The sequence below is a fragment of the Osmerus mordax genome, chromosome 6 (genome assembly GCF_038355195.1).
Source record: "Osmerus mordax isolate fOsmMor3 chromosome 6, fOsmMor3.pri, whole genome shotgun sequence".
NCBI classification, from domain to species: Eukaryota; Metazoa; Chordata; class Actinopteri; order Osmeriformes; family Osmeridae; genus Osmerus; species Osmerus mordax.
In genome coordinates, this window is record NC_090055.1 from 8254052 (window position 1) to 8277623 (window position 23572).

The 23572-nt window shown below is 48.3% G+C and overlaps 4 protein-coding genes across 5 annotated transcripts in view; 1 reads left to right on the plus strand and 3 right to left on the minus strand.

Annotated features, from left to right (window-relative positions):
- rims2a (regulating synaptic membrane exocytosis 2a) overlaps positions 1–7040 on the minus strand; it is a 92278-nt gene extending 85238 nt beyond the window's left edge. Inside the window, exon 1 of the mRNA XM_067237414.1 lies at positions 6874–7040. Coding sequence (XP_067093515.1) covers positions 6874–7040 — 167 coding nt within the window. The remainder of the gene's footprint in view (positions 1–6873) is intronic.
- A 1542-nt stretch (positions 7041–8582) lies between these two features.
- Positions 8583–15129, minus strand: dcaf13 (ddb1 and cul4 associated factor 13). Its single transcript, XM_067237830.1, has 11 exons — positions 14832–15129; positions 14461–14660; positions 14184–14291; positions 13953–14042; positions 13646–13801; positions 13028–13105; positions 12832–12914; positions 12537–12701; positions 12130–12265; positions 9750–9913; positions 8583–9022 (listed from the first exon to the last, which is right to left on the minus strand). The coding sequence occupies exons 1-11, from the start codon at positions 14899–14901 to the stop codon at positions 8935–8937; spliced, it is 1338 nt and encodes a 445-aa protein (XP_067093931.1). The 5' UTR covers positions 14902–15129; the 3' UTR covers positions 8583–8934.
- A 34-nt stretch (positions 15130–15163) lies between these two features.
- LOC136944176 (solute carrier family 25 member 32-like) lies at positions 15164–19627 on the plus strand. Its single transcript, XM_067237831.1, has 7 exons — positions 15164–15527; positions 15758–15908; positions 16257–16342; positions 16834–16988; positions 17204–17317; positions 17865–18010; positions 18497–19627. Exons 1-7 carry the CDS (start codon positions 15347–15349, stop codon positions 18621–18623), a joined length of 960 nt encoding a protein of 319 aa, XP_067093932.1. The 5' UTR covers positions 15164–15346; the 3' UTR covers positions 18624–19627.
- Positions 19628–19715: 88 nt separating this feature from the next.
- On the minus strand, positions 19716–23442 carry LOC136944177 (collagen triple helix repeat-containing protein 1-like). Of its 2 annotated transcripts, XM_067237832.1 has the most exons (5): positions 23290–23442; positions 22543–22629; positions 20601–20819; positions 20298–20514; positions 19716–20173 (listed from the first exon to the last, which is right to left on the minus strand). In XM_067237832.1, the coding sequence occupies exons 1-5, from the start codon at positions 23401–23403 to the stop codon at positions 20031–20033; spliced, it is 780 nt and encodes a 259-aa protein (XP_067093933.1). In that variant the 5' UTR covers positions 23404–23442; the 3' UTR covers positions 19716–20030. The 2 variants fall into 2 exon arrangements, with proteins under 2 accessions (XP_067093933.1, XP_067093934.1); XM_067237833.1 differs by lacking the exon at positions 22543–22629.
- Positions 23443–23572: the final 130 nt, after the last annotated feature.

Below are 23572 nucleotides of genomic sequence, written 5' to 3' on the forward strand. Positions count from 1 at the left end.
CAATCACTCTCAGTCATGTGACGGAGATCATAGCATGCCTGGCATTTGCTGCTGTCTTGATGACACACACAAGCACACACACAAACTGCCCAAAGATGTCTAGCAGTCTTTGTGGACCCCCCCCCCCCCCCCCCCATTATATCAAGCCTCTGCTGGACGGGGTCCCTGAGCAGAGCATAGTGTGAGTACAGTATGCATAGTGTCCCCAGCTTATGTAAGAGTATATATTCATTAGTGTCATCACAACGATGCCTCCGTAGGTCGGCCCTGTCTGAAGTCAATCAGCCTCTACTGTAATCTGCTCTGCCTGCCACCCCTGCCACCCCTGCCACCCTGACTGGAGTTCATGTCAGTCCCCATCAGATATACTATGGTCAAGGCCAAAAACAGAACACAATACATCAGAGTAGAACCAAATAGAATAGAAGGGAATACAAATGCAAAACAATGTAGTAGAATGTAAGGGGATAGAATATAATCAAATAGAGTATCATCTAATCAATTCAAACAGAATGAAATACAACTTCATTGAAACATCAGAATCTGATCACAGAGTATATTGACTCATGTCTGACCCCACGCACCACCTCTAAACCTAACACTCAATCTCACACACACACCACACACACACACACTTACCCTAACCTTGCAAGGGGCCATAACAAGCCATGGGAAGCTGTAGGCGTTAAGAGTTCCATAATGCACTGAGACTCCACCTACTGTACCAGTCAGTAAGCCGGGATGTTTATCTGTGGTGAAGAGACGGCATGAGTGACAAGACCCTCAAAACAACGGCTAATGTCGGCTCAAAAGGAAGTGATTAGGACTTGCATAAGCACATGTAAGGTTAGTCAACACAGCCACCGCAATGGCCATTATATAAGACTCTCTTTGGACAGGCCTCAGTGCTGCCATGGCTATTATATACCAGGGATAGTATACACAAGGAGGGTGTGTGTGTGTGTGTGGTGTGTGTGTGTGTGTGTGTGTGTGTGTGTGTGTGTGTGTGATAGGAAGCAGGAACAGGCAGACAGACACTGGCTTTTTTTTTGCGTCACCAGCCAGCACCTGCTCTAACCAGCTGAGTCCTGAAGAGCAGCGTACACACAGACGGAGAGAGAGAGAGAGAGAGAGAGAGAGAGAGAGAGAGAGAGAGAAAGAGAGAGAGAGAGAGAGAGAGAGAGAGAGAGAGAGAGAGAGAGAGAGAGAGAGAGAGAGAGAGAGAGAGAGAGAGAAAGGAGGCAGGGGGAGTGGGAGAGAGAGAGAAACTGAGGGATGGAGACACAGAGAGAGATAGGGAGAGGTAGAGAGAAAGAGGGAGAGAAGGAGGAGGGGAGAGAGAGAGGGATAAGGAGAGAGAGAGGGAGGGTATAGAAGGAGAGGGAAAGAGAGCGAGTGGGAAAGAGAAGGAGAGAGAGGGGAAGAGAGAGGGAGAGTGTTCACAAAAGAGACCACTTTTGTAGTTCAGACCTTCAACTGCCCCTTTCGGCATCCTCTACACCCCTCCCCCAATCCGTGCCTTCATACACTTTTGAAATAACCCCTACCGCAAACCTGTAATATCATTTTATTATATAGCAATTTGTATGTACCTACAATGTTTTTACTAAGCTATAGGAATTGCAATATAGTTACGTACATGGTAGTTCACGTACCCTTAAAATAAAGTTTTTTTGTAAACTAAAACTACAACCTTTGTTGTTCTTCTGCTATTGCAGTCTATTCAGTTCAACCCTGCCCTGCAGATCTCAGCAGTGAGGTACTGACGCCAGGTGTGAAGCCTATTAGGTCTAAGACCAGGGTGGGGTGGGGGAGTTGGAAAGGGTGTGCGTGTGTGTGTGTGGGGGGGGGGGGGGGGGTCGTCAATAGGCAGAGGGGCCCAGCTTAGACCACATCAACATGAATCAAATGCTGATTCATCCCAAAGACACGGGCGGATTGACGTACCAGTTCATTTACTTTGGCCTGCTCCTTTATTTGCCAGTCTCTCTGCAGTCTCTATAGAGACCAGCCTCCATTAGCCTGCCGGGATGTTTGCTCAGGGGAGAGACACCAACAGCCTGACAGAGAGAGACCTACAGTATAGCACACTCCATAGAGACCTACAGTTTAGCAAACTCCAGAGAGACCACAGGAGAGACACCTTGAGCTAACCTGCTTACATCCCAGCATACCTACCTTTACTTTCTTTCCTGTCGGCCTGTCTCCCTGCCTGCTTGACTGTCTGTCTCTCACCCTGCCAGCCTGTCTCCCTGCCTGCTAGCCTTTCTGTCTTTCACCCTGCCTGCCTGCCTACCTATCTATCTGTCTGACTGCCTGTCTCCCTGCCTACATGCCACTGGAGAAAACAAAGCATTTGCAGTGTAATTATAGTCCAAATATAGTCCAACTGACGGCATGAGGATTCTTACCATCAGCTTGATACAAATCGGTACCATCACCTAGTGTCCGTCACCAGCTGTTGGCAGCACACACAAATACACACACATACACACGGACACACACACACAATGGTGTCCTCGCTGTACAGAAAAGCCCTCTCCCTGAACTTTCAATGCCTTGAGGTAATCCAGCTGGACCCAAAGGGAACAAGCAAAAGGACACTGGGAAATGTTGTTTTTTTCTGTCCCTGGTCATCCACAGGGATAGAGCCTACAGTCTCATCCCCTAAGCCCTCTCTGGTCACACACACAGGGGCACTGGGCCCTCCCTCTCCACCAATACCATCACTACCCAGAGGGGAGGTTCAACTGAATTCCAAAAAGTAAAAGATGTTTAATTCAAGCTTATTAAGAGAGAGAGAGATTTAGAGACAGAACATGGAGGGAAAGATATTGGGGAGTGAAAAAGAAAAAGAATGACAGAGTGAGGAAAACGAGAGGGTAATAGGAGGAGAACAAGAGAGAGGTGAGCGATGTCAAAGAGGATGACAGAGGGAAGAAGAGAGAGAGAGAGAACAAGACCGAATGAGAAAGAGGTGATAGAGATAAGCAGAGGTACTTTATGATAACAGCAGATGACAGCGCTCGTTGCCATGTTTGCTGCAACCAGCTCGCGGCCCCATTGAGCTGACCTACTGTACAGCACAGTAGACCTGTGAGCATGCCAACCTTGGCCAGGCCAAAAGCATTGTTACTTTAATTAGCATGATGTATTTATCTGGCGTGCTTTCTGCTCTATGGAGTCAACACTGCATCTTCTATCTCTATATACCACTCTCTCTCACTCTCTCCTTCTCTCCATCTCACTCTCTCTTTCTCTCTCTGTTTCTCTCTCTCTCTCTTCCTTCCCTGGGGGTGAGTGGAGGGGGATGGTACTGTAGTCTCTGGAAAGCGCACAACAGAATCTGCTCTTCGCATGGTAAAGCTAGTGAGGGAGGGATGGCGCGAGGAAGCGAGGAAGCGAGGGAGGGAGAGAGGAAGCGTGTGTCTACATTGTCCAGTGGGAAGCTGTGAAGCGATGCACACGCCTGCTCTGCCTCGCTACACAACCATAGGTCTCTGGTGGTGGCGGTGGGACTGGGGGGGGGAGGGTGGAACTCCTCTCTGGAAGCTGACATGCTGTACTTCCTGGAGCTGCTCTGCTCGGCTCTCTTCTCTGGCCTCCTGCTCTGCTGTGTTCTCTGTCGCCGGTGTCTTCTCCTGTCAAAGCCAGGGACAGAGGTCGGCCAGGTCAGGGTCAGGATCAGAGGTTAGCCAGGTCAGGGGCAGAGGTTCACATCCTGGTCAGATCCAGGGCGAGACACAGCAGGAGACAGGAGCTGCTGAGGAGGTTGTGTTTCTAAGCGGACATCCTTGGCTTCACCTTTCCTCCCCTTTCTTTTTTCCCAATGCTCACTTCCCCCCTTATTTCTCTTCTCCTTTCCCCTCCTTCTCTCTCCTATCATCTCCCCTCCTTTCCTCCCCTTTCTCTTCCTCTCCTCCTACCCTAGAACAACAGCTATCTAAGTTGGGATCCCTCATTGAGACAGTCACTGTAATTAGGGCTGTCAGACAAAGGCCAGGCTGGTTCCACAGGGCACCATAACAAGTCAGTCCGCCCACCAGAGGAGCCTCGGAGGTGGGGCAGGAAGCCAGAGAGATGGGGGGGTCTCATCTCTTCAGCACCACCACGGAGCCACAGCCGCGCCCGCTCTCCGGGGGTAGGGGATGTGGAGGCCCATGCCCAATCAGGGTCACCCCATCCTGGTGAGCAGGTCCCCAGGTCTGGCTGTGGGTGAAGGGCTTCCAGGTCTATTAGTACTGAACTGCTGGGGTGGTTCAGTGATGCATGTGGAGATAAGCTGGCTGACTGAAGTGGATCAGTCTGTTTGAAGTGAGAACCCACCTGGCCAGACCTAATTGGAGGCCTATGTGCCGTAAACATTCTATATTGCATCACTTCTTACTGGTGCTATGCTATTATTAGAATCAACGTGTGCAAGTGGATGACAGAACATCTCTTTGGTGAGACAAAGCTGGTGTTTGAGTCAAATACTGTAAATGCGCATCGACGCACACGCACAAATGCACGCACAAGCCTGGGCAAGATCCTGTGGGTGATGGAAGGGACAGACTCCTCTCTCCTCCTCTCTCCTTTCCAGCTCAGCTCAAATCACGATCACCGAGACACAAAGGTGTGCTGGGGACTGTCAGTGGTTGGCAGCACAGTGCAACACACACAGACTCACTGACTGAAAAGCAAAGGGAATCGAGTCATTTGTTGAAGCGGAGATGACCCCAAACGATCGGTTTCATCAGTGGACCTATCAACATCTTATATTTTGGTCTCTGCACGTAGGTCACACGTAGGTCCTGTTTAAACACAGCTCCTTCCTCTCTGCATCTTTCAGAAAACGACTGATCTGATATGACAGGATGGATGTCAGTGCGTTCATACCGAGTCAAAAAGCAAAACAACGTTTTCACCCATCCAATCATGTTAGATCAACGATTAGCTCAAGGTGAGGAAGGAGGTAAGTGTTTTCGAGTATTCAAAAGGGCTGGAGATCTATGTAGCCTGCAAGGAACCACCGCATCCCTACCACACATGCTCAGTCCGGCCTGACTGTGACATCACTTCCTGCCTGCGAGTGACTAAAGCTGACAATCCTTTTACCTCAGAGAAACTGTCTTTCTCACACACAGACAGTAATTGACACACACACACACACACACACACTACAGAAAGTGTCAGATACAGAAAATCACTGGGCTGTGGAAAAAAACTGCCAGGATGATTCACACACACACACACACGCACGGACGAGCCAAGGTGCCTGCCCTATGTCCGTTTCTGGGCATCTGTGAGTCATATTCACCTCAGTGTTGCTTCACCCTCATCCCAGATAATACTGTTAATATTTACCTGCTGATGGAAAACAACTGCTATGTAGAGCCAGGCAGAAACTGATTGTCTGGACCTCGAGCGTCACACTTCCTCAATGATTTAGCCAGAGCACACACACACGCACGCACATACAGAATAGCCTCTCATTGTGGACCGTCTGAACAGCCTTAGCTACCGCAAGTCTCAGTCAACAGTGACATAAAGAACACTGACAATAAAGACAATAACAGGAAATAGCAGCTTTTAGTGTGCTGGCCTTTTAGTGTGCTGGCCTTTTAGTGTGCTGGCCTTTTAGTGTGCTGGCCTTTTAGTGTCACATTCCCTCCCCAGGTAGGATGACAGGCTGGAGGAACCTACCAGGTGCTGACTGGGGGTAGGCTAGGTTGGACCAAGAGAGGGATTGACACCCTGCCTGACAGCGTTGGTGGTAGGTTGGTTGGTTTATCTGCACAGATCCCTAGAGCAATTCTACAACTGACCCTATACAGATACTATACAGACATGCTGCCTGGTCATCATGTATGCCATCTTCAAACTTCATACTGTCCTTGTGACAGTGTGGAGCCACAACATGTGCTTTTTCAGGCATGTGGTACAATAAACTGGTCTACAGACCCTAAGGTCTCAACTCAATGGTAAAATGTAAACTTCTGAAAACAGATGTAGGGCGGCAGAGATCTAATAATAACAACCCCGGAGCGCTACACTGGCCAGGGTTATGATCAACCAAACAGAGCTCTGGTGTAGCTACTGCGAACAATGTATCCATTTGGAATGTGCTGTTTGAAACGAGGAAGTATGTGCGCGAGTGCTATAGTCTTACACACTATATGTGCAACACGAGTAGCAGAGCGGACTGCACGCGCGAGCGCTCCCGCTCCACCTTAAAAAGCAGCGGACAGCGCCGTGGTGCTGAAACGCTCCGAGCGACATCTGTGCGAGAGAGGGGAACGCTTCCGTTTTCACAGAATCGGGTTGGGCAGCCTACAACACAGCAGATATGTTTAATTCATACGCACACGTTGTGCTATTAGCTGGACACATACATCAAACTATTGAAACGGTGCGTTGTTCGATGAAAGTGAAGGAAAATAGTAGGCTAGGGTTTTGCCGCGAAGATGGCGCCCGTTGCTAACCCACCCCTGTGTTACGGAGTGGTAGGATGATTCAAATGCATATCCTCCTGTCGAAAGACATTTAAGGATGCTCTGCTGGAAATGTACAATGGCAGCTCACAGGAGAGAGCAACCCCTACACCACGGTGTCCTCATAGAAGCCAAAACATTCACCGAATGGACAGGCCAGTCTATTTCTGGCAGCATGTTACCCTTGCCTACCCAACAGTCTATTGATGAAGCCACTGGAAAGGCCTATACATCTGTATGCTTCACAATTATAAATGTAGCGGCCAGGTTGCTTGCGCCCTGCAATCAGCAACATCAGCTCGCGACAACCAGTTACAACAGGGTCTCGCCAGCCCAGCTGAGAGCACCGTCCACAGCAGCACACTGTCACGTCAAGATGGAGCGATTCACAATGACTCACTTGAGCATAGACTGTTCCTTCTCGTCTTCCTTTTTCTGTCGGTCCATGACGCCGAGGATGATCTTCCTCTCCTCCTCGGTGAGGTGGCTGAGGTCGGGCAGCTCCGGTAGCACGCCAGCCGCTGGAGGAGCGGCAGGCCCGCCCCGGGGCCCGAGTGGAGCAGACATCTTTAGACACAATTGCTAAAAAGAACAACAGCCAGCGAAATAATGTGGGGTTTAATTTTAGAAGATGAGAAAAGTTGAAACTGAAATACAGTTTGTGCACTGTACCCGTCCCCCCAAATCTGGTAATGAGTCTGAACTGAACTACTGTAGAAAAGCCAACACCAAAGCCAAAAGACATGTCAGTCGAATCTAAACACATGTATGCTTGCCTGGTTAGTGCCTTAAAATAAAAGACACAAAATGAACGGCTTTACTTTAAATTGCCTGTGGTTAGCTATCCAACACAAGAAATGCTTGTCCTGGTGATGAAGACCAGCGGTTTAAGAGTCCTGTATGCTGGATGTCCACATGAATACAGACTGATCTTTGAGTTCATCGTTGAAGACATCGAGACATCATCAGCAGAAATGTCTAATTCACACATAGAACGTCAAAGGCAAGCCAGTTTCAGAAAGATGGACATAATGAACGGGAACATACAGAGGACCTTATACAAAATATTACACGGTCCTTTTGCGCCAAGTCGGCTTCCTCCACACATAAAGCCCCCCGACTATCCACGGACGGGCAGAAGATAAAATACAGAAGAAAAAAAGCTCTTGCCTTTTATTTCGCAATCATGTTATATCCTGTCTAACCCATCGCTGTCATCCTACAGAAAAGGGTTGTTCGCATATTGTAATAAAGATGTGTGGTCCGCTCGTGTTTATGTTCTTTGCGGATCAGTCCTCCACACTCTCTTTCTCGCTTTCCGCCAGGTTGTTAATTCTTGGAGATTTCTTAAATGCACAAAAATGGATGCAATGAAAAAATCCCAATAAGATGAGTGGGCGGAGCGACAGAAACGCGTAGAACAAAGATGGGGCGCTCCATGGCAATGGAACTGGAGAGGGCGGCCTGCCGACGGAGCTTGCTGACAGGAGGCGGAGAGCTCTGGCAAAACGCGGACTGGAGACCTCCGTACGCTGGAATATAGATGATAAGTGACCGCGATACTACGAAAGCTTCATACATAATTCAGCAGATGAGTGAAGATGAGCGCACGATGACTGCGAAATGGTTAAGATCATAGTCACCATAGGGGGAGTCTTGGCGAATCCCTGAATCACTCTGAATCAGTATCAATCAAGAATACAATTAAACAAGCCTTTATTTAAAATGTATTTAAATTATGACTATTAAACTGAAAACCAGAGAAAAAGCTATTTTCATTTGTATTGTTTCCAGTTTGTGTACATCTTCGTCACACACCTGCACCTTCCTTCTCACAAACAATATATTCAATACAACCCCCTATGCCAACAACCTCACCCTCTCTGTCGACCATAACCCCTCCTAAAGGATAACACACTCATGCACTCAACAGCTCCATTCTCCTTGATCAGGGTTCAGAGGTTATAGGATCACAACACATTCAAACACATTGATCCAGAAAATTAGCCGTTTGTTTTTGTTTTTTTAAGACGTTTCTTAAAAGTTCCATCAATGGTTCCCCCCCACCCCCACCCCCACCATCAAAAACCCAAATAAACAAGACTGATGTATAGGTCCAGATGATTTTTATTACATTTTATAGTTAAAACGGTTTCCTTATCTGTTTTCATTTCCCTTTCCAGATAAAAAAAGAAGCTATTAACATCTGTTATTAATGTGTTTGAGGAGGAGCAACACAGTTCCATACAGTGCCGGGCAGGCAGTGTGTGTGGTACTATGAGATCAGACCAGTCAGACAGACATTTTCAAATCCGCTAGTTCTGTGCTCCGCTCTCCAAGTTCTCCATCTCGTTTTGCTCAGCCAACATGACTCCCAACTGCTCTTCGGAAAAACGCAGAACAGGAAGTCCTTCCTCCAGGTCAAAGGTCAAATGTACAGGGGAGGAGCCGGAGGACTTTTCTACTTGACCACCGCCACCACGTGCTTCTCCTTCTCTGACACAACAGGCATGGATCCTGGACGGCTGTGCTTCCTCACATTCCTCTCCCTGCAAACACACACACACACACGAGAAAATGAATAACCAGACGGACAGATCACCAGGTGAGAATGCTTAGAAGGAGAAGCAGCAGCAGGGGAAACCAAGAGACATAGGAGAGAGAAAGATGGAGGAGGTGGGGGCTGAAAGAGAGGGAGTGTGTGTGTGTGTATGGGGTGAAGAAAGGGATTCTCGCACACGGTTTGAGTCATGGACTAGCAAATATCCCGTCAACTGAAAAAACGCCTCTTGCATGGAGACAGTCGACGACACTCTGCACAGTAAAATGACAAGTAGGAAAACCTAGTCATGTACAATGGATACAGGGAACACTGGTATTTCCAGGAGACTTGGCCCATGCAGGCTATGTGTGGGTCTGTCAAAGAGGTGATTAGCGTAGTGTAGAGGAGCGCGGCTGGGCCGTGATATCAGAGCAGGGTGTCGTTAGGTTAGTTTACTGTGAGAGGTCAGGCCTGACCTGGCGGTCAGCCACAGTCTCATAACCACGACATGGACACAAGCAGGGCCTTCTGGCCGGCCTGGAGAATGGCCAGGACACAGCCCTCTACTGTACAGTAGAGGGCTGTGTACAGTCTAATATGGACTGTGTACAGTCCATATTAGAAAAGAAGAATGAAGGTAAAGTGCAGGCGGGGGGGGGGGGGGGGGGTGAGGAGGTGGAGGAGGGAGGACGAGCACGCGGGGGGGGGGGGGGGGGGGGGGGCGGGCAACGTACTTCCTGCGGCGAGCGTCCTTCATGACGCGCAGCTCCTTGCTCTGGGAGAAGATGGCCTTGGGCAGGTGGCGGTGACGCGAGATGCGTCGGATCTGAGGGTGGTGCTGGAACTTCTCCTTCAGCTTCTCATTGTAATTCACCGCTGCTTTCTCCCTGGGGGTCATCTGGGGGGGGGGGGGAGGGGGGGGGGGACATTGTTGCATAAAAAAAACAAAACATGACTATAACAAAGAAGGAGAATTTGTGTGTGTGTGTGTGTGTGTGTGTGTGTGTGTGTGTGACTGAAAGAGAAAGGAGGGGAAAGAGGAGAAAGTAGGAGAGAGGGTGGGGGGGCGAGAGAGAGAGGGCGAGCTTCTCGAAAGCGTTAAGGCAGGGACAGATTCAGCCATGGTCCCTTGTAAGTAACAGTCAAGGGTAACAGTTACAGGTTTATGTTGCAAATTTACTGCACGTTTACTACCATGTGTGAAGCATGCCTGTTGGTGGCATAGTAAAATGTTGGCCCAGTGTGTACAGTAAGTTGTCAGTCATGCCTGACAACCGGCACACTCACATTTCAATCAAGGTTCGGACAAAGACAGCGAGTCCAACACACTTTTCTACTCCCTCTCGCTTTCCCCACCTCCTTCAACCCTCATGGTCGCTCTCTCTCTCCATCCTCCGTTTCTCTCACTCTCTCTCTCGCTCATAAAAACCTGGAGCCTGTCTGATTTTCTGTCTGCAGGCTTCTTTAAGTACGAGCTCTCTAAGGGGCTTTCATTCTAATTAAACGCAATGATTTTTCTCGAACTCAATTGCGTTCAAGACGAGCACCCCTTTCCCCGGACTATCATCCGTACAGCCTTGTTAAAATGTTATTTATGAAATTCCACACACAACAACACGCTCCAGGGAGAAGACAACACCAACTAACTGGTGACTCCACAATCAGAGAACTCCTCTCGCTACTTTAAAGGGAACAAGTGGCAGTCTTGGTGTAGGGGCGAGATTCAGGAAGTTCTCGGTCCTGCAGCGTCTGATGGAGAGACTATGTTCGGTTTTTTCTCGTACACGACTGGTGCGACACAAACGGCCTTCCGCTCTGTGAAGCAAGGAAGGTGGACAGCTAAACTGAACCTTCATTCATATGGAGTAAGTCCGGTGTTCACTCTTCGCCATGTCATCTACACCTGGATGGTCAGAGACATGACAGAGGGTCCAGCAGTCCTCCAGCTCTGGCCTGTTCTCCAGTGTGACCCTCTCTGTCATGGAGGTTAAAGGTCACCCAGAGGTGTAAGAGATGCAGTGGTCAGAAACACCCCCCCCCCCCCCTCCCCCCATTGCGGGACATCTTCAGACCCTCCCATGCTTGGAGCTTTGAATCAGCTTTTCTCCATAATTAAATACCCCCTCCATCCTCCGCTGCTGCTTGATTGTTAATGCTTCATTATTTTCCAGAGTGGGTCCGCTCCCTCTAAGTGATTGGCCGATTCAAAGTGCTGATAGGAGCACGCCGCGTCTGATCTGTTTAAGTGCAAAGCTTTACAGATAAATCTCCCCGCGCACACAGACAGTAAAACAAGAGCCAAAAGTTGGCCAATTCTCCGGCGTTAAGCTGCATTAAGGGAATAGCGAAGAGTGAAGCAGGCTGGGGATGAGAGATGGCTAGTGGGGATGGCACAGCAAAACGCAATTGATCTCTTTGATTCATCCTTAAATGGCGTTTCTGGCAGGGGGAGCCTGTTGCCTTCGGTATTTCAACAGAACCGTAAATGACAAGTTGAGCGAAACACAGTGGAGCGAGCACTGTGGGGTTGTAGTCTTTTAGGCCTCAAATAAAACCTTTCAATATACAGAACAGAAAGTCATGCAGGGGTAAGTCTCAGTGATATAACAAATCCAGGCTTTGGCCTAGGCAGTCCAATCAGATCCCAAGCGTTTGTCCTAGCTGAGTCACGTGGTTCCAGTCTCTGTCTGGCTGCCCCCTGTGCTTTTTGGTTCATTGTCCTGATTGAGAGTGATTCTGCTGTCAGTCAGACAGCATCCATCTCAGCCCCTGGCAGTGCCCACTGCAGTTCTAGCTTAGTGTACTTCAGCTGTGCCTGGCAGGCTGGCACGTTCACCTGCCCTCACCCTCACCCGGGGGGAGGCAGCTGGGCACCTGGCCATCCAGGTGGGAGGTGGGGGGATGAACAGAGGGCAGTGAACCACCCAACACACACTTCATGGGAATGTACTGAAGCTCATCTTCTGGTAAATATGAAAGTGGCCAGTCCAGCCAGTTCCCTAGCTTTTAAGAAACAAGCTAAATGAGATAGCCGGCCAGCTAGCTGGATAAGTTAGCTACCTCTCCTAGGAATAGTACTGACAGGAGGAGGGGGAGAGAGGAGAGGAATCTCACCACTCCTAGCTTCTCAGAAGCGTTGGCCTTCCACATCCTGATGTTCATCTCATCAGATCCACTTAGGATGTACTTGCTGTCGGCAGACCACTTGATACAGATGACGTGCTGCATGCGCTTGGTGTGGTACACCTCCCTGTGGACACACACACACAATGAAGAAGCTGTTGTGTATTACTAATCCAGTTTTTATGTTAATGTTGTCAGAAAACAGCTCTGCTAAATGTGGATCCAGCACTATGTAACACGAACACATCAATAGTGTGAAGATGCGAGATGTGATGTTCCCAGCCTGTGATCACCACTAGGCATTAGACAAAAATCAATGTTTCTTGGGAACCCTGTCATTTTCTTTCTACATCCACGTCTACACAGTGTATTTGTATGGGGAGGAGGAGAGGGCTGACCTGCTGCGGCCACTGTCCATGGGGAAGATCCGGATGGTCTTGTCAAAGCTGGCAGAGACAAACTCTTTGCCCGTGGGCGAGTAGTCCACGTCCAGCACGGCAGACACATGGTCCATGTGCACCGTGACCGGCTTATCCAGGTACCTCATGTCATACGTGTACAGACTAGGAGAGAGAGAGAGGCGAGGGAGATAAGAGATACAGGGAGAGACGAAGATGAACACGCAAACAAGGGCTACACGAGGAGTGTATTTATCAGGACTAGTGCATATGCATTGTGGAAATCCTCACTCACTTGTAATCTTCATTGGAGCATGTGAAATAATAGGCCTCCATGGGGTTCCAGCACAAATTGTTACTCCTCATGCTCATAATCACCTGTGAAAGGGTAAGCACAACTTTATTGACACACAGCAGTGCTAAGGGGATCTGAAAAGAGAACAAGGGCGTGGGTGTAAAAAAATGAATAATAATCCGATATGTAGGCCTACCTTTTTCAGAGGTGTAGCCTCCCTCATGTCATACAGCACTATGCTTCTGTCAGAGGCACAGCTGGCGAGAAGTTCAGTCTGTGGAAAGAAACAGATGAAAGGCTGCGCCCTCTTGTGGTCGAGGTTGTAAGAACATAGGGCTCTGAGTGTTTAGGGGCTGGTGGGGTAACCGAAGTAGGTGGTCAGGGGTTACTGGGTAACATGAATAGGTGGTTAGGGGTTACTGGGTAACAGGGATAGGTGGTTAGAGGTTACTGGGGTAACAGGGATAGGTGGTTAGGGGTTACTGGGGTAGTAGGAATAGGTGGTTAGAGGTTACTGGGGTAACAGGGATAGGTGGTTAGGGGTTACTGGGGTAGTAGGAATAGGTGGTTAGGGGTTACTGGGGTAGTAGGAATAGGTGGTTAGAGGTTACTGGGGTAACAGGGATAGGTGGTTAGGGGTTACTGGGGTAGTAGGAATAGGTGGTTAGGGGTTACTGGGGTAGTAGGAATAGGTGGTTAGGGGTTACTGGGGTAACATGCACCAGGAGCAGGGGTGTTAAAAGAGCTAGCGGCTGAGGGCTTCTGGGCGAAGGGCCTAGGAGGATGGTGTGGCAGGCGTGCAAGCTGGACTGACCTCCACCGGGTTGAAACGGACGCAACTGAAGCTGTCTACGCCCCAGGAGAACGAGCGGATTGGGCTGGTCCTCTGCTCGTCCCAGACATCCACCTGTTGGCCGCACGTCACAAACACCCCGTCCGTCTGGTGGTGGTCCAGACCCGTGAACACAGACTGCAGCACAGGCACACAACAGCAAACCATTAAGGAGATTGGATTCACAGAGCCAATGCAGTCTTGTGTGACAGGCCAAGAGCAAGGAAACACACTCCTGAGTTTGAGTATCGGTAGCCCTAATTGGGTGCCAAAATAAGTGCCGCCCTACCTTTCCTAGAATGGTGTTGATTGGCTCCTCTTCCTGTCCGTAGCCCGGGGCCTCCATGTTCCACTGTTTGATGGTCTTGTCATCACCTACCTGTTTCACAGAACACACATGGCCAACATTATATGCTTACAGTTATTTGGTCTACAGAGAACACTTATTTAAGAGTGTGATGAGCCTGAATTTAAAACAGACATTTGGTGGCCTGAGGATGTATATCTGAGCTTCACTTACTGTGAAGAAGGATGTTCCACAAAAGCGAACACATGCTGCCCGTACGAACCCTTCATGGGCCTGCAGCGTGCGGACACACTCCCGCTTGGTAAGGTTCCATACTTTCAGCTGAGGGTCACAGCATAAAGGGTTAGAGTTACATATGTTAAATGACAGTGTCCGTATATGTAAGCATTACAAACTCAAGGTAACTCCATAGCCAACTCTTGGCCTTGCCATGCCATAACAAGGGACGCGACAAAGCAAAGTTCTGCTGGACAGACTGGTAGTCATCTACCTCTCCATCGCAGGCTCCTGAGAGCACAGTGGATAGGCTCTTTGGGTGCTTGGCCATGCAGTTCACGCCGTCCCTGTGCCCGTCTAGGGAAGCCAGGAACGGCTTGGCAAAAACGCGCTCCAGCTTGGTGGCGTTCATGGCGCGGGTGTATTCTCTGGGCACCTCGAACGGATGGAGAGTGGGGTCGTAGTTTCTAGGAACTGGATAGAGCCACAATATATAAATAACATACAAGAAGTTAACATAAAGTTGCACGTTTCTGCACTGGTGTCACCAAGCTGGTTTACTTATGCTCTGAAACGCTAACTAGAACGATAGCTGAACGATAACAGTGTATTGCTGTGACTTATACGGACAGAACCACGGCTTACCACGTTGTATGTCCAGTTTCGTCTCGCGAACATAATCGTCCGGATTCCTGCAAAGAACTTTAACTTTCATGTTGTGTTTGAATCCAAATGCCTATATATGTGTGTGTTAAATCTATATTTTACCCGAGGAATGTTTAGCCATGTGTTTTGGTTGTGCGTTTAAGTCGCAGAACGTGATTCACTTCCTTGCGTGTTGCATTGTGGGATACAATGTCTTCCTGAAATGTGACGTCACGTTTCCTAAACCGTAGCTGAGCTGGGCTCACTGTGCTCCTGTCACATAGCGGTGGGAAAGGTCGTGCTTTTAGCCTGTGCCAACTGCGTCAATCCACCACGCCACATGTTTAAAACGTGGTTCTCTCAGATGTCGTCAATATGAAGTTGTCACCTCTATTATTTGCTTACTGGATCGGGGAAATCAACCTATAGTATACTAGTGGCATATGCTGTTGAATAACACAGCTAGATATACATGTAAATTGTAGCTAGATTCTAGCTTGCTAGCTGGCTAGAACATGAGTCCGGCTCCGAGTGAGAATCCTGTAACCGGATCAAGCACACAGCTCTCGTTAACAGGACACATCCAGAACGTCTTCAGTCATGTCAAAGTGGAAAATCTAGCCGCAGGACTTAGCGGGGGAGTCGTGTCAACACTGTTGTTACACCCTCTAGACCTGGTCAAGATCAGGTTTGCAGGTTGGTGAAATTAGTCTTAACCCCGGTTGTGTTCATCCTTGTTCTTCAGGTGACCATGTGAGGTTTAACTCATTTAAATTTGTAAATGTCATGACAGAGTACCTAAACGGCCTTTTTTAACCTCGTTGCCTCCAGTGTCTTGATGTCATAACAACCACGTTTTATACAAAGTAATAAAATATATCCAGTTGACAAATGTAGGCTACCGTGTTGCCATTACTTGTTTGCAGTGAGTGATGGTCTGAACTTGAGACCCAAATACGATGGCATAATCCACTGCATGCGCAGCGTGTTGCAACAAGAAGGAATTCGCGGCCTGTACCAAGGAGTTACACCTAACATCTGGGGAGCAGGAGCCTCGTGGGGACTCTACTTCTTCTTGTAAGTCTATGATTTTGTGTGTGTGTGTGTGTGTGTGTGTGTGTGGGGGGGGGGGGGGTTAGGGTTAGTACAGTGGGAAGGTTTTGTACAAGGGTTAGTACAGGGGGAAGTACTGTGACTTTAAAGCTTTCTGGCGGGAAGGGGTTGTAGCCCAGAGAGGTTGGTAGTGTAGGCATAGATAAAGATTGCATTAGCCACATCTCCATTTACTGTATGCAATTCTCAGACCTCACCCACAAGTAGCAATTACCTGTGTTTATGACATCATTGTATTAATGTTACAATATCTGCTGTTCTATTTGATGTACAAACTAATAATGTTGCTGTGTTGTGTTATCTGACCTACAGTTACAATGCCATCAAGGCCTACACCAAGGAGGGTCGTCAGACGGAGCTGACAGCCACAGAGCATTTGCTGTCTGCAGCCCAGGCTGGTTAGTCATGTCCCAGTCCTACCCCTCCCTGCCCCAGTCCTGCTCTTCCCTGCCCCAGTCCTTCTCCTGCATGCCCTAGCCCTGCAACTTCCCCTACCCACCCCAATTTACCCTAATCCTTATCAACAATGGTAGAGGAAGTAAGGACACTGAGCGCCCTGTTTCCAGTAACCTTCAAGTGACCTTAATTAAACCATAATGTGACAGGCCTCTGCGATCACGCCCGCTTCATTTAGTCAAGACAAACGGCTTTTACATTTGCAGCTCGAATGGACCAAACTGAGTTGTCCACTCGTGGACTTTGACCCTATTTCACGTATACTATATATATGCTAATTAGGCTATTGAATGACTTCAAAGTGACCTGCTCTGATGTCAGCTGCAGTTCTAGAATTCGATCAACAAGCTGTGATCCACTATCTGAAATTCTGTTCTGTAGCAGGTCTTCTTCCACCAGTACTATTATAACCCCTGTTCTCCCTCTGCTCCAGGGATAATGACTCTCACACTGACCAACCCTATCTGGGTGACCAAGACCCGCCTGGTGCTGCAGTATAGTGCTGACCCCAGCAGGAAGCAGTACAAAGGCATGGTGGATGCCCTGGTCCAGATCTACCGCTATGAGGGGATACGTGGGCTGTATAGGGTGAGGCCTACACCTCGGCTTGATTCTTTTAGATTTCAGGTGTCAGGGTTTAAGGTATAGATTGAGGGATGTGCTCTTATGTGATGTGCTTGGTGGAATACCACAAGAGGGCAATATTTCCCAGCAGGTTTTAGACACACACAGGAGATTATTGATACTGGGTGGGGTGGGTTTGTTTTTTGTCCAGGCGTGACCCGAGTTCTGTCCTCCTGCAGGGATTCGTTCCGGGGTTGTTTGGTACGTCTCACGGGGCGCTGCAATTCATGGCCTACGAGGAGCTAAAGAGGGACTATAACAAGTACAGGAATATGGCCTCAGAAGCAAAGCTGGTGAGTGCTGAAGTGAGGTGCCTAACCTGTCACACATGCCTCAGGTCATGCCGACAGGTCCGTGCGGGGATCTTGCCTCGCTTGTCTCCTTCTCTCCTTCCTCTCCTACTGTCGTTCCTTCTTTTTTTGCCTATCTTCTTCTTTTCTTCATCCTGCTTTTTCTTTCCTTCCTTCTCATTATAGAACGAGGCGTAATAAGGGGTGGGGCCTGCCAACTCCCATAAAAACGTAAATAAAACGAAAATAAAACTTGCGTGACGAAAGAGGAAATTTCCATCGACCACAAAGTGTCTGCGAATGTTCTCAGTTTTAATAACTCAGCCCACGGCCAATAAACCTTGAAATCACTCGTAAAGCTAACCGACAGTTAATAGAGCTGCTGCCGCTCTCATAGAGAAATGACTCTCTGACCCTCCCCAACTATGTCTTGCACTCTCCTCATCTCCCTCTCTCCCTCTTCCATCGCTTTCTCCCTTTTCCCCTCTTCACTGTTCCTCATCTCTCTACCCCTTCCCTTCCTCCATCTCTCTCTTCATCGGAACATCAGAATCCCTTGGAGTACATCACCATGGCAGCCCTGTCTAAGATCTTTGCCGTGGCAACCACCTATCCATACCAGGTGGTGAGGGCCCGTCTGCAGGACCAGCATAACCAGTACCAGGGGGTTCTGGACGTCGTCAGGAGAACCTGGAGGTGAGAACATGAGAACTGTACCACGTGTAGCTTGATTTAATGCGCATTAACATGTGGTGGCCAGCCCACTAGATGGGTTCCCAGAGACATGCTTGAAGCATAGCCCAGCCCCATACCTAACCTAGTTCAATCTAGCCTTGTCCCACACCTAACCTAAACTACACTAGCCCCACTCCTAACCTAAGCTGCCTAGCCTAACCCCACATCTGACCTAATACTACCTAGCCTAGCCTAGCCCCACACCTAACCTAATACTACCTAGCCTAGCCCCACACCTAACCTAATACTACCTAGCCTAGCCTAGCCTCACACCTAACCTAATACTACCAAGCCTAGCCTAGCTCCACACCTTGATCGGTTGTTGGTTATCAACAGAGGCACAGCTGGTAGACTATGGATGTGGACATATCCATAGATATATGGATGGATAAGGGCATCCAGATGTGAAGTCTAATCTGTGATGGATTGATACTCTCTCCTGGACAGGAATGAGGGTGCGACGGGCTTCTACAAGGGCATCGTGCCCAACCTGATCCGCGTCACGCCTGCCTGCTGCATCACCTTCGTGGTCTACGAGAACGTCTCGCGCTTCCTTCTTGGGCAGACAATCTGAGAATGCCCGTGGGAACGGCTACAGACAGATATTTACAGTCCAAGTTACCACGTGCTTTCCTGGACTAGGCCTTAGGCGGTGGAAGAATGCGTTACTATGGAGGGGCTGCGCTGTGCTCCACACTTTGGCTGGTGCTCTCAGTGAAGGATCCTGGATCTGTGGTCACAAAGAGTGCTGGACTAGAAGGATCATCAGACGTTTGAGATTTATTCGGATTGCAAGAGGCAATGTCCCAGATCAGCACTCCTACTCAGAGAGGCCTTCTTAAGAGACACCACTCCTAGACAGCTTTTACTGTCTGCCCTATGAATGCATGCCCTTGCCCTACCATATGAGCAAATCACAAGTACTTCCTGGAAATGTACAGGAAGTGGAGAGAAACAGTCAAAAACCAACCAATCCCAGAGGCCTCGGCTGCTCTTTTAGTCACTTGAATGCTGTGATGAATCCACAACTATCTTTTTATGCCGATTTTATTACAAGTTAGATAACATAATTTATCATTTTGTGATGTTTGTCATTGCTATAACTGTCAGCGGAGTGTTCCTTACATCTCCAGTGGGTTATCTAAGACAGGTTTGTTATCCTCAGGGTACCATTGCATGGGTGTGTGAATGTTTTGGTTGTTTCTTTTTAAATTTAAGTTATTACCAATAGCTCATACAGCAAATGAATAATACTTGATTTATTAACATACTATATTAGAATACGCACAAGAAATACAGTCCGGTTCAAAGTCTGGCAGGCTTTCAATACTTTGTTTTATGACATCTCAAAGATCTGTCTAAGTGCCAGTGTAGTAAACTTTTATTTTACAGATTGAATGTTAATGTCTTTCTTTACAGTCCACTGTTAATGTATTTCTTTATAGTCAACAATTCGAGTGGTGTGTGTGTGTGAGAATTGGACATTTTGATTTTTTAGTAGCAGTCACTTCTGCTCTTGATTATCATCCTGGTCGGTTGTGTTTCCTGTCTGTTTGGTCTTAAAGAAGTGCAACCTCATTCTTTGTATTGATTTCATGAATTTGAAGGCTGTTGGTCCAGTGATATGTACACAGTGCTATAGTGGGATTCATTCTTACAAAATAACTTAAGGGTTTATTCAAACTTTATTGGCGCTTAGAAAAAAACAGGCAACCTTTTTTTTGGTTGTTAAAATACAAGACTTTCTCAGAATCCATGGTTTTGCTACTGTATCTCAAAAAAACTATTCTGGATATACTATGCTGTTGAAAAAAATTCAAGTTGGCAGCAGTGATATCGGAACAGACTGAAAAGTCAGACGCTCTGTTGAGTTGAACATCGTCAAATCGGATGAGACCAACTGTGTCCTTTGTAGGGGTGTTGTATCTGGGCTCCAGACCCTGTTGGACTGCTAGCCACCGGGGGGGGGGGGGGGGGGCTCTCATTTGGGCAGCTCCTCTATGATGACCCTGGAGACGGAGTTCCAGCCTGTGGAGGCGTCACCGCGGGGGTAGTCAGCGCAGGTCCCCACCCAGATGGCCACGTCCACCAGACCAGCCTTGATGCCCTCACACAAACCCTCCACTGTGGGAGGAACGGGGGGGACGCAGAAGGGAGGTACAATAGGACAGGAGAAAGGTATTCACACAGAGGAGAGAGGCAAGTGGCATAGAGGTGGTAGATTTAAGTACAATCTCTGTATGTTTACCTGAGGAGGTCCTGTGTATGTTGATGGTGGAGTTGAGCTCGGGGCTGCCCTGGTCCAGGTAGATGATGGACTCTACGGGCAGGGGTCCGTTGCACTCAGCCCCGTTGAAGGTGAAGAACCAGCGCTGGCAGCACGCCGTCTTACACTTGAGCCTCAGGGAGCCGGTGAACAGCACCCGCAGGGCGCTGTCGGTGCGCAGCTTGGTGAATGTGCAGTCCTGCAGGGGGCAGCAGAGAGAAAATATGAGTCTACTTGGCGATCTTGCGCGCCGCCCCACGACCACACCAGTGCCAGAGAACTCACGGCGATCTTCCCCAGGTCGATGCCGTAGTTGAGGGAGTTCCAGGCGCACTGCTTGTAGTTGGGTCTCCAGGGCTCCTCGAAGACCTCGCTCACACACTCCCCCTTCTCCCCTTTGACTCCATCGTGGCCTGGGATGCCCGGGGTACCGGGGATGCCGTTGCTGCCAGGGTTGCCCTCTCTGCCAGGGGTCCCTGCCGGGCCCTGGAGACAGTTGTGGTACTGTGGAGGGGGGGGGGGGGGGGTCGAGGGGGGAGAGAAGGAGGAGGAAGAGAAGGAGTACAGCATATAAACAAAAGTGAGCGAGTGGAAGAAAAGTGGTGTGTGTGTGAGGAAGAGAGGGAGGGAAAGAGAGAAAGAGACCAAGTTAATCAAGAAGGTCTTATTCCATCCAAGCCTGTGGCCTCAGTTCCCAGTGACTCACTGCCCCCCTCTATTCAAGCATATGCTCCGTAGTCATGGTGAGTCACACACAGACAGGCCACAGTAGCTACCCTGCACATCGTTAGCCTGGCAGGTTGTAGTTGTCCAGGCAGCTGTAGGTTAACCAGAGGACAGAACCCTTGAGTGTTTAAAAGATACTGTAGATAAATAACAGCTGACGTCATGTTTATCTGTGGAACGTGTTCGTGAAAGTAGAACGAGTGAGAGAGAAACGTGTTTCCCATCACCCTATGGCGTGAGACTTTAGGAATGTTGGATTCCAATTTAAAATGTGGTGTGAAATTACAGTATTTCTTAGACTTAGACTTTAATGAGTGACAAATGGAGAGAGGTACAGGTGGAGAGTGAGAGAAGCTTGGGGCTGGGAAGACCATCAGTAGGAGCCAGCCACCTGAGGGTCTGCTTTCTCTTTCTCCTCTGGGGGACAAGGCATGAGGCTGACATCACCGTTTCCTCATTCACTCTACAGACTGGCGGTCTGGCCTGTCTGCAGCCCTGCTGCTGCTCCCGCTAGCAGGAGCTTGCCTCCATACGCCTCCAGTTGAGAATCCAGAGATTTTCCACTGGTTTCAATGGACAGACCCAGTGGTCTGACTACTGCTTTGGGGAACAGTACTCAGACCCATTAGTCTGTTAGTTAGGTTATACAACATTACATTCTCTCCAATCGAGTCTCCCCATCCTTTGGTTGAACATTGGGAATTGGGAACATGGGTATATTTGTACCTTAGACCCTCTTTAACTCTGTATACTGTGTTCATTATCCCCGAGTAAATGAGTACAACGCAACTGGTCAATTAAGAAAGTTAAGGGCATGACTCAGATTTTTATGAGGGGTTTGATTTTAGTGTTTTGGAGAAGATTCAAGGTAATGAATAGAGCCTCTGTGTTCCTTCTCTGCTACACAGCTGAGTTGGCCATCAACCTCCAGACCAGACTACAGCAGGCTGCTGAACTGTACACAGACACAGGCATGCGTCCACACACACACACACACACAAAGTTTTCCAGTGAATCAGTGCTGTGAATCAGCCAAAATCCCACGCAAATTCACTCCAGCTCTGGTCCTTTTCTCCCTAGACCTTCCCCAAGTCAGAAACGTCTCCCAACGATCTTGGACGATCCCTACCAACAATCTATTAGCTGAGATTTTGGTGTGGTCAAAGCTAGCAGCTGTCTGATAACAAACTATTTTACCATCATGTATGTATTTGTCAAATGTTTATCACATTAATATTAACACCTATATCATGGTGAATCAGTATCTTATTCCATTCTTGAATTTCCTGTGGGATCAATAAAGTGAATTGAATTACAGTAGAGGGCAGGCAGAATACGTGTGCTGTATACCATCTACTAGTGTGTTGAACGTAAATTTGAAACAACCAGAAACTTTCTCAGAGGCTTGAAATATCTTCAGTCAGAAGGTTTATTGTACAGCTGGTGAGGGAATTGCAACAACACTAGCAGAGACAGGGGTGCTGGGAAGAGGGTGCCATACCATGTTCACATAAGGGGCCTCTGCAGCATGCTTTGGCTCTGCCGCATGTGTTGTGCAGTTGGGCTTGTCTGCATCGTTCCCAGTGCACTATGAGACAAGAGGTGGCGAATAAACTCATACACATGCACTTAAAACATGCCAGTGATCCAACACTGATACAACATGTAGCAACAACACCTCACCTGATTGTAATATGCTTGTAGTGGTATTTAGTTTTGTTGTAAGTCATTGGTCCTTGAAGATAAATTGTCATCTTTAACTTTTTTTTGGGGGGGGGGGGGGGGATATATACTATAAGTGGCTTGTACAAAACAGTACACTACACAGTCGCACTATCATACAGTTCACAACAGAGTCATTATTTGATTTATCGATTGATCAGTCCTGAAGATTAATATGCACCAGACCCACACAGTTACCCTACTAACAGAAGCCTACAGTGTACAGACAGAGGACCCGCCAGACCCCATAACTTCCTGACCGTCTGGAACTCCGCTTTTGTCAACATTTGAATGGTGGACCCTAGCCAACGTCATACCCACATCAATTGTCCAAACTCCTGTGAAATCGCTTTAAAAACTGTGTCTGATAACAGGGAAATCAGTCCGAAGCAGGTGATAGCTGCAGGTATTTGGCTAGATAAACCCGACCATATTAAGTTGTTAGCAGTATTAATGCGATTCAATATAGAAACAAATAAAGGGTCTTATCTGTGCCATTCTTGGAGACGAAATAATTGAGTCCTACCTTATTGAATTCTGCATCTTTTTGGCGAAATCCCCTGTTTTTTACCTTCTCTATCGCGTGAAGAGGTAGGATGAGACAGGTGAGGAACAGCAGACGACCGAGAAGAGAAATCATTTTTGATTCCTAAAATGTATTGTGAGCACTACCGTGGCGCTCGGGGACGTAGCCTACTGGAGACTGTACTGCAGCCAGCAACTTATTTTCAATGTGCAAGACGAGGGGGAAACGGGGTGCGCAGTCAGACCGAATAATTAAGTTCTGCCTCTTCGCTACGATTATACTC

Excerpts from the sequence above, each read along its gene's own strand:
- dcaf13 (XM_067237830.1), bottom strand. The coding sequence starts at position 14,901 with ATGAAAGTTAAAGTTCTTTGCAGGAATCCGGACGATTATGTTCGCGAG. Across the intron at positions 13,106-13,645 it reads TCCGTTTCAACCCGGTGGAG|ACTGAACTTCTCGCCAGCTG; the intron begins GTCAGTCCAGCT and ends TTCTTTCCACAG. Across the intron at positions 9,023-9,749 it reads AAGGACGCTCGCCGCAGGAA|GGAGAGGAATGTGAGGAAGC; the intron begins GTACGTTGCCCG and ends GTGTGTTTGCAG.
- LOC136944176 (XM_067237831.1), top strand. The coding sequence starts at position 15,347 with ATGAGTCCGGCTCCGAGTGAGAATCCTGTAACCGGATCAAGCACACAG. Across the intron at positions 15,909-16,256 it reads TGGGGACTCTACTTCTTCTT|TTACAATGCCATCAAGGCCT; the intron begins GTAAGTCTATGA and ends TCTGACCTACAG. Across the intron at positions 18,011-18,496 it reads GTCGTCAGGAGAACCTGGAG|GAATGAGGGTGCGACGGGCT; the intron begins GTGAGAACATGA and ends TCTCCTGGACAG.
- LOC136944177 (XM_067237832.1), bottom strand. The coding sequence starts at position 23,403 with ATGATTTCTCTTCTCGGTCGTCTGCTGTTCCTCACCTGTCTCATCCTA. Across the intron at positions 20,820-22,542 it reads AGGCCCCTTATGTGAACATG|TACCACAACTGTCTCCAGGG; the intron begins GTATGGCACCCT and ends CCCCCTCCACAG. Across the intron at positions 20,515-20,600 it reads TCGACCTGGGGAAGATCGCC|GACTGCACATTCACCAAGCT; the intron begins GTGAGTTCTCTG and ends TGCCCCCTGCAG.